At 46.4% G+C, this 16738-nt stretch overlaps 1 protein-coding gene across 1 annotated transcript; it reads right to left on the reverse strand.

Annotated features, from left to right (window-relative positions):
* Nucleotides 1-4262: 4262 nt before the first annotated feature.
* ncbp3 (nuclear cap binding subunit 3) lies at nt 4263-15920 on the reverse strand (the record flags this gene model as incomplete). Its single annotated transcript, XM_079235052.1, has 12 exons — nt 4263-4594; nt 5523-5702; nt 5827-5978; nt 6089-6398; nt 8639-8745; nt 8825-8924; nt 9020-9128; nt 12441-12715; nt 12873-12998; nt 13853-13958; nt 14583-14648; nt 15738-15920. The coding sequence occupies 12 exons, from the start codon at nt 15918-15920 to the stop codon at nt 4263-4265; spliced, it is 2046 nt and encodes a 681-aa protein (XP_079091178.1).
* Between the last annotated feature and the right edge of the window lie 818 nt (nt 15921-16738).

Raw genomic sequence — 16738 nt, forward strand, 5'->3', positions numbered from 1 at the left:
CACTGACCCACAGTCACATCACAACCCTCTCCCAATTTGTTTCGAGTTTTGATTTTGACCCCGCTAATATATCATAAAGATAGACACAATATTAATAAGTTAATAATTGATGTATTGGCGTCATAAACATAATTTATTCCATTTAAAGCTTCACACACAAAGCCATGGTGTCGTTATGATCACTCTGCCTGTTTTACATCTATTGTCCACTTGGTGGCGCAGCAGAGCAAATGAAGCTCCATGAAGCTCCATGAAGCTCCATGAAGCTCCATGAAGCTCCATGAAGCTCCATGAAGCTCCATGAAGCTCCATGAAGCTCCGGTACATGAGCGAACCGATTGGATGGAAAGCTTCAAAGCTTCAGGAAGCTTCACCTCACCATCACTACTACAAAATATACAAAGTTTAAGCATCAAAGTCAGAGCCACGACGTCTCAGCTTCATGTTCTAGAAACAAGGCCAACTGCTGCAGCTTCTGAGAAAGAAATATGAATTATTACATGAAAAATGTCCTATGTTTTAATAAATTAGTCCTATGTTTTAATCTTTAATGTTTTAAATGTTTATTTTTGTCTCGTCTTGAATATCAAACTAAAAATATGAAAAATAAAATATATTTATTTATTAAGGAAGTCAGAATTCATGTGAAGAGTTGTGTGATGAAGCTTTCTATAGTTCGTCTGCTAGAGATTAACATTGTTAACTCTAAATATATATATTATTTATTATGATCTACGTACAATGGCCTCTGCACCTGATGAACAGCGTTTGGGCTCCGACCGTTTAAAAGCTCTAAATAAGACTTTTAAAGTTGTGAGAATCAAAAGGAAAACAGAAAAAAATAACAAACCTTTCTCAAAGAAGAAATTCACTTCGACTGATTAGGAACCCGATTTTATGGAAGCCCATTTCCGGTCATAATTATGAGATAACATAACTTTACCTAACTAACATAGATAACTTTAATATCTCATAATTTCGACAGTCAAAATGGAAAAAAAAGCCCCAAATGTGTACAATATATCATATATATTACACATAATAAATATACATTTATATGATATATATTAGTGCAGATATTATTCTTTTATTTACTGGTTGGAATGATTCATATTTTAACTGAATGACAAGAAGAATGACAACCATATTTTATCATCTGAATTGATTAACTGATGAATTTATTTTCCACACAACGACCCGCAGACCTTCTGGAAGCCAACGCAGCCACGGGGAATAAAACATTCATCATGAACGCATGACCATCTGTGATGTCACAGCGGCGGCCCTCCAGGATCCAGCACAAATAAAAACACAAACAGGAAGTACGTCCAGACAGGAAGTCTCTCTTTGCTGCCGAAGGGAACACCGAAGGGAACGAGTAGAACCTGAACTCGTTTCCTGGAGACACGAGTGACGTAGGAATGATTCACGGAGTCGGAGTGTTTCCCATGATGCACTGGTGCATCCTGACAAGAACAATTCAAAATCAACACAGATGTTTAACACATCAACAGGAGAGAGGCTGAGACAACGGCCAGGGGGAGACGTTAGGGGCCGTGTCCCGCCTCTCTAGGGGCCGTCTAGGGGCTGCGTCCCGCCTCTCTAGGGGCCGTCTAGGGGCTGCGTCCCGCCTCTCTAGGGGCCGTGTCCCGCCTCTCTAGGGGTCGCGTCCCGCCTCTCTAGGGGCCGTCTAGGGGCTGCGTCCCGCCTCTCTAGGGGCCGCGTCCCGCCTCTCTAGGGGCCGTCTAGGGGCCGCGTCCCGCCTCTCTAGGGGTCGTCTAGGGGCCGCGTCCCGCCTCTCTAGGGGCCGTCTAGGGGCCGCGTCCCGCCTCTCTAGGGGTCGTCTAGGGGCCGCGTCCCGCCTCTCTAGGGGCCGTCTAGGGGCCGCGTCCCGCCTCTCTAGGGGCCGCCTAGGGGTCGCGTCCCGCCTCTCTAGGGGTCGCGTCCCGCCTCTCTAGGGGCCGTCTAGGGGCCGCGTCCCGCCTCTCTAGGGGCCGTCTAGGGGCTGCGTCCCGCCTCTCTAGGGGCCGTCTAGGGGCTGCGTCCCGCCTCTCTAGGGGTCGCGTCCCGCCTCTCTAGGGGCCGTCTAGGGGTCGCGTTCCGCTTCTCTAGGGGCCGCGTCCCGTCTCTCTAGGGGTTGCTTCCCACCTCTCTAGGGGCCGTCTAGGGGCCACTTTCCTGACTCTAGGGTCCGCGTGCCGCCTCTCTAGGGGTCGCCTAGGGGCCGCGTCCCGCCTCTCTAAGGGGCGCCTAGGGGCCACGTCCCGCCTCTCTAGGGGTCGCGTCCCGCCTCTCTAGGGGCCGTCTAGGGGCCGCGTCCCGCCTCTCTAGGGGCCGTCTAGGGGCCGCGTCCCGCCTCTCTAGGGGTCGTCTAGGGGCCGCGTCCCGCCTCTCTAGGGGCCGTCTAGGGGCCGCGTCCCGCCTCTCTAGGGGTCGTCTAGGGGCCGCGTCCCGCCTCTCTAGGGGCCGTCTAGGGGCCGCGTCCCGCCTCTCTAGGGGCCGCCTAGGGGTCGCGTCCCGCCTCTCTAGGGGTCGCGTCCCGCCTCTCTAGGGGCCGTCTAGGGGCCGCGTCCCGCCTCTCTAGGGGCCGTCTAGGGGCTGCGTCCCGCCTCTCTAGGGGCCGTCTAGGGGCTGCGTCCCGCCTCTCTAGGGGTCGCGTCCCGCCTCTCTAGGGGCCGTCTAGGGGTCGCGTTCCGCTTCTCTAGGGGCCGCGTCCCGTCTCTCTAGGGGTTGCTTCCCACCTCTCTAGGGGCCGTCTAGGGGCCACTTTCCTGACTCTAGGGTCCGCGTGCCGCCTCTCTAGGGGTCGCCTAGGGGCCGCGTCCCGCCTCTCTAAGGGGCGCCTAGGGGCCACGTCCCGCCTCTCTAGGGGTCGCGTCCCGCCTCTCTAGGGGTTGTCTAGGGGCCGCGTCCCGTCTCTCTAGGGGCCGCGTCCCGCCTCTCTAGGGGTCGTCTAGGGGCCGCGTCCTGCCTCTCTAGGGGTCGTCTAGGGGCCGCGTCCCGCCTCTCTAGGGGTCGTCTAGGGGCCGCGTCCCGTCTCTCTAGGGGTCGTCTAGGGGCCACGTCCCGCCTCTCTAGGGGTTGTCTAGGGGCCGCGTCCCGTCTCTCTAGGGGTTGTCTAGGGGCCGCGTCCCGTCTCTCTAGGGGTCGTCTAGGGGCCGCGTCCCGCCTCTCTAGGGGTCGTCTAGGGGCCGCGTCCCGCCTCTCTAGGGGTCGTCTAGGTGCCGCGTCCCGCCTCTCTAGGGGTCGTCTAGGGGCCGCGTCCCGCCTCTCTAGGGGCCGTCTAGGGGTCGCGTTCCGCTTCTCTAGGGGCCGCGTCCCGTCTCTCTAGGTGTCGTCTAGGGGCCGCGTCCCGTCTCTCTAGGGGTCGCGTCCCGTCTCTCTAGGGGTCGTCTAGGGGTCGCGTCCCGTCTCTCTAGGGATTGCTTCCCACCTCTCTAGGGGCCGTCTAGGGGCCACTTTCCTGACTCTAGGGGCCACGTCCCGCCTCTCTAGGGGTCGCGTCCCGCCTCTCTAGGGGTCGCCTAGAGGCCGCGTCCTGCCTCTCTAGGGGTCGCCTAGGGGCCGCGTCCCGCCTCTCTAGGGGTCGCGTCCCGCCTCTCTAGGAGTCGCCTAGGGGCCGCGTCCCGCCTCTCTGGGGGCTACGTTGGGCCTCTCTGGGGGTCGCGTCGCGCCTCTCTGGGGGCCACGTTGGGCCTCTCTGGGGGTCGCGTCCCGTCTCTCTAGGGGCAGCCTCTCTTCTATAGGGGCCGCTCTAGGCCCTTCTCTTAGGGCCCTTCTCTAGGGCCTCTCAAGGGGCCCCTCTGCAGGTGGCCCATCAGGTGCTGTCGTTGGTTGGACCGGTTTATAAAGTTCATATTCTCCATTAAAACGACGACACACGTTACTGGTTGGTTTCTTTATACATGTTGGATTGGATTTGTTTGCAGATCTTAAAAAGAGGAAAACAAATAAGATAATAAATCACCACGAGGCTCAACATGCCCGGTCAGTTAAAAGTACACCGTCTTCAGGGCCCCTGGATCGGCCCATGGTTGAACCCGTTCCTCCCTCCTGGAGACAAAGAAACAGAAACCCGACACTCAGACCTGCCGTCAGATCTTTGCATCATTGTACTTGAAGACAAGAGTGACGTGAAGTTCAGAGGCTGGCCCCTCCTCCTCCTCCTCCTCCTCCTCCTCCTCCTCCTCCTCCTCCCCCCCCATCATTCCTCCCCCATCATTCCTCCCCCCTCCTCCTCCCCCTCCTCCTCCTCCTTGGCTTCAGGCGTCGGAGTCGTCGCTGCTGTCGCGGCTGATCTCGATCTGCAGCGACGGCAGGTTGTCCAGCCGGCTCTTCTTGACCGTGTGGGTCAGGCGCTCCTGCTTCTGTTTGATCATGGCGCCCCACACCTTCTGCAGCGCCGAGTCGTCTTCCTCCTCCTCCTTCTCCTCCTCCTCCTCCTCTTCCTCCTCCTCTCCAGCGGCGCGTGTCTTGCCCTCGCCGGCGCTGCTCCTCCTAGAGGAGGAGGCGGCGGCCGGCCGGACGCTCGATCGGCGCTCCTGACGTCCGGCGCCGTCGTCGTCCCCGGAGCCGAGCCGGCTCCACAGCCCGCCTGTAAACAAACAAACAAACATCAGCTCTGTTCACAACTATTGCTTATCTTTCATTTCTTGGTTTCTTCGTTCATATCGATGTTGAATATTCAAATATCAAAAGAGTTCATCAACCACAAAGCCGACATTACCAGTAGTGAGATGTGCTACTGAGTCTACTGAGGAGTCATTTCTGTACTTTTCTGGATTTGAGAGCAGCTATTGCTTCATAGACACAGGTCACTGGTTACCATGGTGATCGGGTTACCAGGAAGTGGAGGCTCAGCCGAACGCGCTGATATGCTTGTTGTGTTTGTAGAGTTAGAATGTGAGCGTCTTCAGGCGTCGGAGATGTCAGCTGACCAACTGTCAGTTTGCTCCTCCTGCCTGTGCGTGTCACTGGTTGTCATGGTGACAGGGCACGAGTGAACCGGTCTAACTCTTGTTTTTATCCAGCAATGGTGGATGAAGAGTAAAGACAAAATACATTTTGTTTTTTACAAGTTTCTGTCGCTGTCTCTCACTCTGGCAGTTGGCTCTGAAATGGTCCCCACATTTTCCTAAACTGTTACCTAATTACATAAACTGTGTTAGCTATCAAAAAAAGCCCAATTGAGCAAATACACGCCAGACTTTTGTTATAGTTTTAAACTTTGAATCATTTCTCTACGATAAAGTATGGCGAGTCACTATGGGAGCAAAGATGAGTGTTTCTTTGCGCTCTTCACGCCGAAACCCCATTCAAGTCAATGGGACAATTTCACGCCGTTTTTCTGGCTTTTTGGGGAAACGGCCGGTCGAATCTCTTAGAAAAGTCACAGCACACGATTCCTGATCAGGTCGCACGTTTTGATGTGTTTTGACGCATGTGCTGGCAACTCGCCAAAGTTTAGGAAGGAGAATAAGAAGATTCATCAGCGTGGCCACACCGAGCTATAAGACAGGTACCTGTCTTCCTCTCTTTGGACGAGTTGGAGACGCCCCTGTTGTCCTGACTGGCCACGCCCAGCCTGCGGTGCACGTCTCTGATTGGTTCTCTGGCGGGGGGCGTGTCTCTGGGGGAGACGGGGGAGGGGGAGCGATCCCTGTCGGGGGAGTAGCGCCTCTTACCCAACCGCTGACGTACGTCTGCAGACAGACAGACAGACAGACAGACAGACAGACAGACAGACAGTCAGTCAGACAGACAGACAGTCAGTCAGTCAGTCAGTATGACTGGTGGACATGACCGATCAGAGGCAGTGAGGCTGACCCGTCTTCCCTCTGGCGGCCACCGGGGGCGTCTGTCTGAGAGAGAGTCCCTTCCTCTTCTCCTCCAGCAGCTGCCGGACGTCCATCATCACTTTGGGGGGCGGCGACGTGGACTTGGCTCTGGTCTGGGACCCCGACTCCCCGACCCGGTTCCTGCTCACAGCCCAAAGAGTTCAGTTGATTATAATAATAATAAAATCACGTTAGAGGAGAATAACTGGCATCACGTGTGGTTTTTCAAAGTAAAAGCTCGGGGCTCTGACCGGATGCTCTTCAGGTGGCCGTCCAGCTCGTCGGCGTACATCGTCATCTTCTTGCTCTTCTTCGGCGACGGCGTGGAGATCATCTTCAGCTCCAGGTCGTAGTCCATCTCGTCCGACTCCGACCACGGAGACGGAGAGCGCTCGGCCCGGCCGCGGAGCCCCGCCCCCGCTGGCCCCGCCCCTGCGGCCCGGTCGCCTCGCTCCTTGTACTCCACCACCCGGTCGTCCTCCTCCATGTCCTCGTCCCCGTCCTCCTCCTCATCCTCCTCTTCCTCCTTGATAGGCTCTTCTGGCAGGTTCACCAGGTCGGCTGCAGAGAAGAAGAACCTTTCAACTTCCTGATCCAAATAATGACGGCTGCTTGTCTGCTCAGCAAATAATCGTAGAATAATGTTATATTTCTGTTTAATGTGTGTCATTAATGTTTATTTTCTTCAGTCGTTACCAGAGTGCTGGTGCGTGACATTATTAATGTGTGTAATTATTAATGCGTGTAATTATTAATGTGTGTCATTAATGTGTGTAATTATTAATGCATGTCATTAATAATGTGTGTTATTATTAGTGTGTGCTATTAATAATGCATGTTATTATTAATGTGTGTCATTAATAATGTGTCATTAATGTGTATTATTATTATTAATGTGTGTCATTAATGTGTATTATTATTATTAATGTGTATTATTATTATAAAGTGTCATTAAGTGCCGGTGTGTGTTATTATTAATGTGTCATTATGAATGTATTAATGTGTGTCATTATTAATGTGTGTTATTAATAATGCGTGTTATTATTAATGTGTGTAATTATTAGTGTGTGTAATTATTAATGTGTGTTATTATTAATGTGTGTCATTAATGTTACCAGAGTGTCGGTGTGTGTCATTAATGTGTGTCATTAATGTGTATTATCATTATTAATGTGTATTATCATTATTAATACGTGTCATTAATGTGTGTTATTATTAATGTGTGTCATTATTAATGCGTGTCATTATTAATGCGTGTCATTATTAATGCGTGTTATTATTAATGTGTGCTATTATTAATGTGTGCTGTTATTAATGTGTGTTGTTATTAATGTGTGTAATTAATAATGCGTGTTATTATTAATGTGTGCTATTATTAATGTGTGTTGTTATTAATGTGTGTTGTTAATAATGCGTGTTGTTAATAATGCGTGTTATTATTATGCCGTGTTCACACCGGACGCGGCGCGAATTTGCGGCGCGACCAGATTCCATGTAAAGTCAATCCACAGACGCGCTGCGACGCAAATTGGCGATTTATTCACGCCGCGGCGAGATAGACGCGTTTGACCTGGGGCGAACAGAACGTTTGACCTGGGGCGAACAGAACGTTTGACCTGGGGCGAACAGAACGTTTGACCTGGGGCGAACAGAACGTTTGACCTGGGGCGAACAGAACGTTTGACCTGGGGCGAACAGAACGTTTGACCTGGGGCGAACAAAGCGAAGGACGCGGCGCGAATTCGCGTGAGTTGAATTCTCCCAACTCTGGCGGAGAAATCGCGTGACGCAAAGTTGCGGCAGCCAATCAGCGTTGAGAATCAGCGTTGAGAAGCTCCGCCCGTCACCACCGCCGTCTCCCCGTTTCTGAATGAAACTGCTGCTGCTCCGCCTGAACCAGCGCTGACAGCGGCTTCATTGAGACGCTGTTGTGGGACTACGGATAATATTATGAACCCAGACGCCATGGAGTTTGATGTTCCGACATGTGGAGTTTACACAACAAGTATAAAGCAGAACTGGTGGTTATTTCCATGGCGGATGGCATAATCGGTATCGTTTTACGGAGATACGCGAGACGCAGTTCCTGGAGGAGTCGGTGAAATTCACCGAGCTGTGTGCGGCTACGGATGATGTTATGAACCCGAACACGAGGGCGTTTCATGTTCCGACATGTTTGGGACTTCCACAACAAGTATAAAGCAGAACTAGTGGTTATTTATTCCATGGTCGATAGCGGAAATGAAAGCTTCGTCGCTTGTCTCTCACAGAGGCAAGCGACAGAGCTAAGCCACGCCCCCTTCGCGCCGTGATTTTTCGCGTTTGGTGTGAACACCCTCGTTTCACTCACGCGAGTAAACTTCCACGGTGTATTATCATTATTAATGTGTTATTATTAATATGTGCCATTAATGTGTTATTATTAATGTGTGTCATTATTAATGTGTGTTATTATTACCAGAGTGCCGGTGGGTGTTAGTAATGTGTGTCATTAATGTGTATTATCATTATTAATGTGTGTTATTATTAATATGTCATTAATGTGTGTTATTATTAATGTGTGTCATTAATGTGTGTTATTATAAATGTGTGTCATTATTAATGTGTCATTAATGTTACCACAGTGCCAGTGTGTGTTATTATTAATGTGTGTCATTAATGCGTGTCATTATTAATGCATATCATTATTAATGTGTGTCATTAATGTTACCAGAGTGCCGGTGTGTGTTATTATTAATGTGTGTCATTAATGCGTGTCATTATTAATGCATATCATTATTAATGTGTGTCATTAATGTTACCAGAGTGCCGGTGTGTGTAGGGAGGTGTGTGTCCCATGTTGTCTCCGATCAGCGGCTTCTTGCTCTTGATGACCGTCTGAATCCGACGGTTGTGAAACCTCCTCTTCCTGCAGAGAGGAGCCTTTATGAATATGAATACATGAATGAGACCTGAGCCTTCAGTGAGGGGCAGCAGCAGCCGCTCACCAGGAGTTGCTGAGGATCCCCTTCATGCCTCCGTAGTTGGGGTTCCCGTACTTCATGTAGTAGCGGCTGCGCCGCGCGGCGCCGAGCTCCTTCTTGTCGTCTGAAACACAGGAAGTGAGTAAGTCGTCTTCTTCTTCTTCTTCTTCTTCGTGGCTTTAGTTGCGGTCGCTAAGGTAAACCTGGTGAGTGACTCACCGTGCGTGGCGAAGCGCAGCAGCAGCTTGTTCCCCTTGAAGGGCTTCACCGCGGGGCGCAGGTCGTTCCTCAGCAGAGACTCTCTCTCCGCCAGCGTCAGGTCCTCCACCTGAGTGATGTCATCGTCAGTGATGTCATCACTTAGTAATGTCAGTCAGTGATGTCATCGTCAGTGATGTCAGCCATTAGTGATGTCAGTCAGTGATGTCATCACTTAGTTACAAGTAATCAATAACCTGATCGGCGTACGGTGGATTCATATACCTAAACGGCGTCCTGCTTGATACTGGTTACTTGTGACTAGTTATTCACTACTTGTGACTAGTCATTGGTTACTTATAACTAGTTATTCATTACTTGTGACTAGTCATTGGTTACTTATAACTAGTTACTCATTACTTGTAACTAGTCATTGGTTACTTATAACTAGTCATTGGTTACTTATAACTAGTCATTGGTTACTTGTAACTAGTCATTGGTTACTTATAACTAGTTATTCATTACTTGTGACTAGTCATTGGTTACTTATAACTAGTTACTCATTACTTGTAACTAGTCATTGGTTACTTATAACTAGTCATTGGTTACTTATAACTAGTCATTCATTACTTGTGACTAGTCATTGGTTACTTATAACTAGTTACTCATTACTTGTAACTAGTCATTGGTTACTTATAACTAGTCATTGGTTACTTATAACTAGTCATTGGTTACTTATAACTAGTCATTCATTACTTGTAACTAGTCATTGGTTACTTGTAACTAGTCATTGGTTACTTGTAACTAGTTATTCATTACTTGTAACTAGTTATTCATTACTTGTAACTAGTCACTGATTACTTGTGACTAGTCATTCATTACTTGTGACTAGTCATTCATTACTTGTGACTAGTCATTCATTACTTGTGACTAGTCATTGGTTACTTGTAACTAGTCATTGGTTACTTGTAACTAGTCATTGGTTACTTGTAACTAGTTATTCATTACTTGTAACTAGTTATTCATTACTTGTAACTAGTCATTGATTACTTGTGACTAGTCATTCATTACTTGTGACTAGTCATTGGTTACTTGTGACTAGTCATTGGTTACTTATAACTAGTCATTGGTTACTTGTAACTAGTTATTAATTACTTGTAACTAGTCATTGGTTACTTGTTACTAGTTATTCATTACTTGTAACTAGTCATTGGTTACTTGTTACTAGTTATTCATTACTTGTAACTAGTCATTGGTTACTTGTTACTAGTTATTCATTACTTGTAACTAGTTATTCATTACTTGTAACCAGTCATTGGTTACTGTGATGTCATCGTCAGTGATGTCAGCCATTAGTGATGTCAGTCAGTGATGTCATCACTTAGTTACAAGTAATCAATAACCTGATCGGCGTACGGTGGATTCATATACCTAAACGGCGTCCTGCTTGATACTGGTTACTTGTGACTAGTTATTCACTACTTGTGACTAGTCATTGGTTACTTATAACTAGTTATTCATTACTTGTGACTAGTCATTGGTTACTTATAACTAGTTACTCATTACTTGTAACTAGTTACTCATTACTTGTAACTAGTCATTGGTTACTTATAACTAGTCATTGGTTACTTGTAACTAGTCATTGGTTACTTGTAACTAGTCATTGGTTACTTATAACTAGTTATTCATTACTTGTGACTAGTCATTGGTTACTTATAACTAGTTACTCATTACTTGTAACTAGTCATTGGTTACTTATAACTAGTCATTGGTTACTTATAACTAGTCATTGGTTACTTATAACTAGTCATTCATTACTTGTGACTAGTCATTGGTTACTTATAACTAGTTACTCATTACTTGTAACTAGTCATTGGTTACTTGTAACTAGTCATTGGTTACTTGTAACTAGTTATTCATTACTTGTAACTAGTTATTCATTACTTGTAACTAGTTATTCATTACTTGTAACTAGTCACTGATTACTTGTAACTAGTCATTGATTACTTGTGACTAGTCATTCATTACTTGTGACTAGTCATTCATTACTTGTAACTAGTCATTGGTTACTTGTAACTAGTCATTGGTTACTTGTAACTAGTCATTGGTTACTTGTAACTAGTTATTCATTACTTGTAACTAGTCATTGATTACTTGTGACTAGTCATTCATTACTTGTGACTAGTCATTGGTTACTTGTGACTAGTCATTGGTTACTCATAACTAGTCATTGGTTACTTGTAACTAGTTATTAATTACTTGTAACTAGTCATTGGTTACTTGTTACTAGTTATTCATTACTTGTAACTAGTCATTGATTACTTGTTACTAGTTATTCATTACTTGTAACTAGTTATTCATTACTTGTAACCAGTCATTGGTTACTGTGATGTCATCGTCAGTGATGTCAGCCATTAGTGATGTCAGTCAGTGATGTCATCACTTAGTTACAAGTAATCAATAACCTGATCGGCGTACGGTGGATTCATATACCTGAACGGCGTCCTGCTTGATACTGGTTACTTGTGACTAGTTATTCATTACTTGTGACTAGTCATTGGTTACTTGTGACTAGTTATTCATTACTTGTGACTAGTCATTGGTTACTTATAACTGGTCATTGGTTACTTGTAACTAGTCATTCATTACTTGTAACTAGTTATTCATTACTTGTAACTAGTCATTGGTTACTTGTGACTAGTCATTGGTTACTTGTGACTAGTTATTCATTACTTGTGACTAGTTATTCATTACTTGTAACTAGTCATTGGTTACTTGTGACTAGTTATTCATTACTTGTAACTAGTCATTCATTACTTGTAACTAGTCATTCATTACTTGTGACTAGTCATTGGTTACTTGTGACTAGTTATTCATTACTTGTGACTAGTTATTCATTACTTGTAACTAGTCATTGGTTACTTGTGACTAGTTATTCATTACTTGTAACTAGTCATTGGTTACTTGTGACTAGTTATTCATTACTTGTGACTAGTTATTCATTACTTGTGACTAGTCATTGGTTACTTGTGACTAGTCATTGGTTACTTGTGACTAGTTATTCATTACTTGTGACTAGTCATTGGTTACTTGTGACTAGTTATTCATTACTTGTGACTAGTTATTCATTACTTGTGACTAGTCATTGGTTACTTGTGACTAGTCATTGGTTACTTGTGACTAGTTATTCATTACTTGTGACTAGTCATTGGTTACGTGTGACTAGTTATTCATTACTTGTGACTAGTCATTGGTTACGTGTGACTAGTTATTCATTACTTGTGACTAGTTATTCATTACTTGTGACTAGTCATTGGTTACTTGTGACTAGTCATTCATTACTTGTGACTAGTCATTCATTACTTGTAACTAGTCATTGGATGACGTCACCGTCAGTCACAAGTAATCAATAACCTGATTGCCGTGCGGTGGCTTCATCTACCTGAACGGCGTCCTGCTTGGGTTTCTGCTCGTCGGCGTCCTTCACCTCGATCTCCTCGCTGCTCTTCTTCACGGCCTCGTCTTCGCCCTCCTCCACCTCGCCCTCCTCCTCTTCCTCCTCCTCTTCCTCCTCCTCCAACCCTCGCCGACCTTTTCTCGGTTGGTCCGGCTGGTCGGCGCTCTCCGTCCCCGGGGCCTCCGTCTCCGGGTCGGGCGTCCGGCTGCAGTTGACGAGCGCACGGACGGACGTGTTATCGTCGAGCCAAACCACGTTGCCTAGGAAACAACCGGGTGGCGTTCAGGCTCTGATCTGGAGTCAGTTCACCGGGAACCTTTACTGTCAAAGGGTCTGAATACTTCTGGTCACAAAGGATGTTTACAGGATGGTATATGCGTGCGCATGCGTGCGTGTGTGTGTGTGTGTGTGTCTCACAGGAGGTGTCATCGATCCACTCGATGTGCGCTGGAGGATATTCTTTAAAATATCCGAAGATGTCCTGAGTGCTCATGTCGTCCACTCCCGTCATGTAGAGGGCCTCCATACGCAGGCTGGGGATCGCTGAGCACCACAGAAGAAGAAGGGTACAGGTCATGAGCACCACAGAAGAAGAGGAAGAGGAAGAAGAAGAAGAAGAGGAAGAGTGTAACAAGCACCACAGAAGAAGAAGGGTACAGGTCATGAGCACCACAGATAAAAGAGGAAGAAGAAGAAGAAGAAGAAGAAGAAGAAGAAGAAGAAGAGTGTAACGAGCACCACAGAGGAAGAGGAAGAAGAAGAAGAAGAAGAGTGTAACGAGCACCACAGAGGAAGAGGAAGAAGAAGAAGAAGAAGAGTGTAACGAGCACCACAGAAGAAGAAGGAAGCGGTCATGAGCACCACAGAAGAAGAAGGAAGCGGTCATGAGCACCACAGAAGAAGAAGGGTACAGGTCATGAGCACCACAGAAGAAGAAGGGTACAGGTCATGAGCACCACAGAAGAAGAAGGAGGAAGAAGAAGAAGAAGAAGAAGAAGAAGAAGAAGAAGAAGAAGAAGAGTGTAACGAGCACCACAGAAGAAGAAGGGTACAGGTCATGAGCACCACAGAAGAAGAAGGAGGAAGAAGAAGAAGAAGAAGAAGAAGAAGAAGAAGAAGAAGAGTGCAACGAGCACCACAGAAGAGGAAGGGTACAGGTCATGAGCACCACAGAAGAAGAAGAAGAAGAAGAAGAAGAAGAAGAAGAAGAAGAAGAAGAAGAAGAAGAGTGTAACGAGCACCACAGAAGAAGAAGGAAGCGGTCATGAGCACCACAGAAGAAGAAGGAAGCGGTCATGAGCACCACAGAAGAAGAAGGAAGCGGTCATGAGCACCACAGAAGAAGAAGGAAGCGGTCATGAGCACCACAGAAGAAGAAGGAAGCGGTAGCGCCTCACCCTTCTTCATGGTGTCTTTGTCCATCAACACGTTCCTCTGCTCCACGTTCTCTTCTGGCGTGAAGTGGAAGCGTCTCGCTCGCTTCTCTTTCCTCTCGATCGCTTCCTGAAGAAAAACACAACACTATTCAAAACCACGTCTTCTTTAAAGCGTCATAGCAGCCAGGAGCTACCGCTGGAGTTTCATCTTTCAGACAGTCCTTGAACACATCATGAACGATGAACACGCCCCTTAGAAAAAGAAGCCAAAAACAAAGCTTAAAAGTCTGATATGTCATCCAAAGCATGTCATTCTACGAATCTCGTTTAAAACCTCTCCACTAATAAACTGTTTACTTTCATCAGTGTTAAAAACATTAATCTCTGTTGTGATGTCATCAGGTACGGCCAGGTGTTCACTCAGCCAGAAGACACCTTTCTGACCGGGAGGAGTAACAACACTCATTTTAATAACAACGTGTGCGATAGCTTTGTTACTTCATCCATCTTCTGCCGATTAGTGACAAAGAACACCATAAATAAAGTATGTATTCAGAGGACCTGTATCAGAGGACCTGTATCAGAGGACCTGTATCAGAGGACCTGTATTCAGAGGACCTGTATCAGAGGACCTGTATCAGAGGACCTGTATTCAGAGGACCTGTATCAGAGGACCTGTATTCAGAGGACCTGTATTCAGAGGACCTGTATTCAGAGGACCTGTATCAGAGGACCTGTAGTCAGGGCTTACCTTTGAGTTGACGTCGATCCCGGTGATGAACGCTCCTCCCTTGTTCTCGTAGCGCCGGCTCGTGTCCTGAGAAACAAAACAAAACCAAAGATCAGACTTTGAGGAAGTTTAGGAACAAATGGAGTTTTTCATCCTTCTGCTTCGGACTCAACCAAATATTAAACCTGGATGAATGTCAACATAAAAGCAACACACAACTGATTAAAAGACTCATTTATAGATATGTGTGGGTCTTTGAGGCCCTTAAATTGACATAAGAGCTGAAGCTGAGTGTCTTATTGTCATCAGACTGTTTACTCATCATGACCACAGAGATCACCACTACAGAGATCACCACTACAGAGATCACCACAACATAGATCACCACTACATAGATCACCACTACAGAGATCACCACTACAGAGATCACCACTACAGAGATCACCACAGAGATCACCACTACATAGATCACTACAGAGATCACCACAGAGATCACCACTACAGAGATCACCACAACATAGATCACCACAGAGATCACCACTACATAGATCACCACTACATAGATCACCACTACAGAGATCACCACTACAGAGATCACCACAGAGATCACTACAGAGATCACCACAGAGATCACCACTACATAGATCACTACAGAGATCATCACATAGATCACCACAGAGATCACCACAGAGATCACCACATAGATCACCACAGAGATCACCACAGAGATCACCACATAGATCACCACATAGATCACCACAGAGATCACTAGAGTCCTGCAGAGCCTCTGCATGAGGAACCAGCTCTAAAGGAAACAACTCTCCTACAACTAGGCCGGATTCAATAGTGAGTATTCCTGCGTCCGATTCTTTAAAATAAAAGTATTTGTATTTTTTGAAGTGCCATTTCTGCCCCAGAACGCGTGTAAAGTTCCGCTTTCATAGCTGCAGTTTGGCCGCACGAGGCTGCAGAGCAACAAGTGAGTGAAAGAGCTCCGGAGTGAACACGTCTGGGTATAACCAGCAGCGTTCACGGTGAGCCGCGGCTAACATCTGTCCGGTAACGGCCACGGGGCGAACAGATAGTTCCGGGAGTTGCAGCTGCCGCACGCCGGTTCTCGCGTCCTCCCGCCGGCCGCGGAGAACGCGAGCGCCCCGGTCTGGCGGCCTTCCTCACCGGCAGCAGCTCCTTCAGGGACCGGTTCACGGACACGTCCTCCGGCTCCAGCTCTCCTTCCTCCACCTCCATCGGCTCGGCCTCGCGGGCGTCCCGGTCCGAGTCGGAGCCGGAGCCGGAGTCCGAGCGGTCCGAGCCGCCGTCTGGTTTCCCCGCCACCATTAAGCTGCGCACGGCGGCCATGGCGTAGAAGCTCGCGCACAACAAACGGCTGCTGCGAGTGTTTTTCTCTTAACCCGGCAACGGTTCCGTCCTCATGCTTCTTCTTCGGTGGTGGCGGGAGGACGGTGCGCCGGAACATCAGCGCCACCTGGCGGGTGTTGTGTTTATTATATTATATACTGTATTATATTATATTATACTGTATTATTTTATATTATACTGTAATATATTATTTTATAGTATATTATATTAATATTATTTAATAGTATGATGACTTAACAAAACAAATACACAACAAGATCTGATTACATGTTTTAATTAAAAAGAAATAAGTCAAATTAATTAAAATAGTAAAAAAAAAAAAAGAAGAAGAAGAAAAAAAAATATTCCTTCCATTTTAGATTTAAATAGGTTTTTTGTGTGTTTTTTTCCTATCTGTAGAATAAATGATTAATTGATCAATAATAAACATATGCATTGAGGACTATAATCGTTGCAGTAATCGGCAGCTCTGTTTTTAAATGTAGAACTATAGCTTCATATTTACTTACATTGGGTTATGTAAAATACGAGTTATTTCTTTATTCTTTTCTTTTCTTCTCTAAGTTCTTTTAATTTTCTCACGATGCATTATAACTAAATTGCTTTGAGTGAAATAGTCTTATATCACCATGCATTATAAATTGTTTTGAGTAAAATGGTCTTCTCTCACACTGCATTATAACTAAATTGCTTTCAGTGAAATAGTCTTATATCACAATGCATTATAAATAGTTTTGAGTGAAATAGTCTTTCATCACGATGCATTATAACTAATTGTTTTGATTGAGATAGTCTTT

This window comes from Taurulus bubalis (genome assembly GCF_910589615.1).
Source record: "Taurulus bubalis genome assembly, chromosome: 2".
In the NCBI taxonomy this organism is placed as follows: Eukaryota; Metazoa; Chordata; class Actinopteri; order Perciformes; family Cottidae; genus Taurulus; species Taurulus bubalis.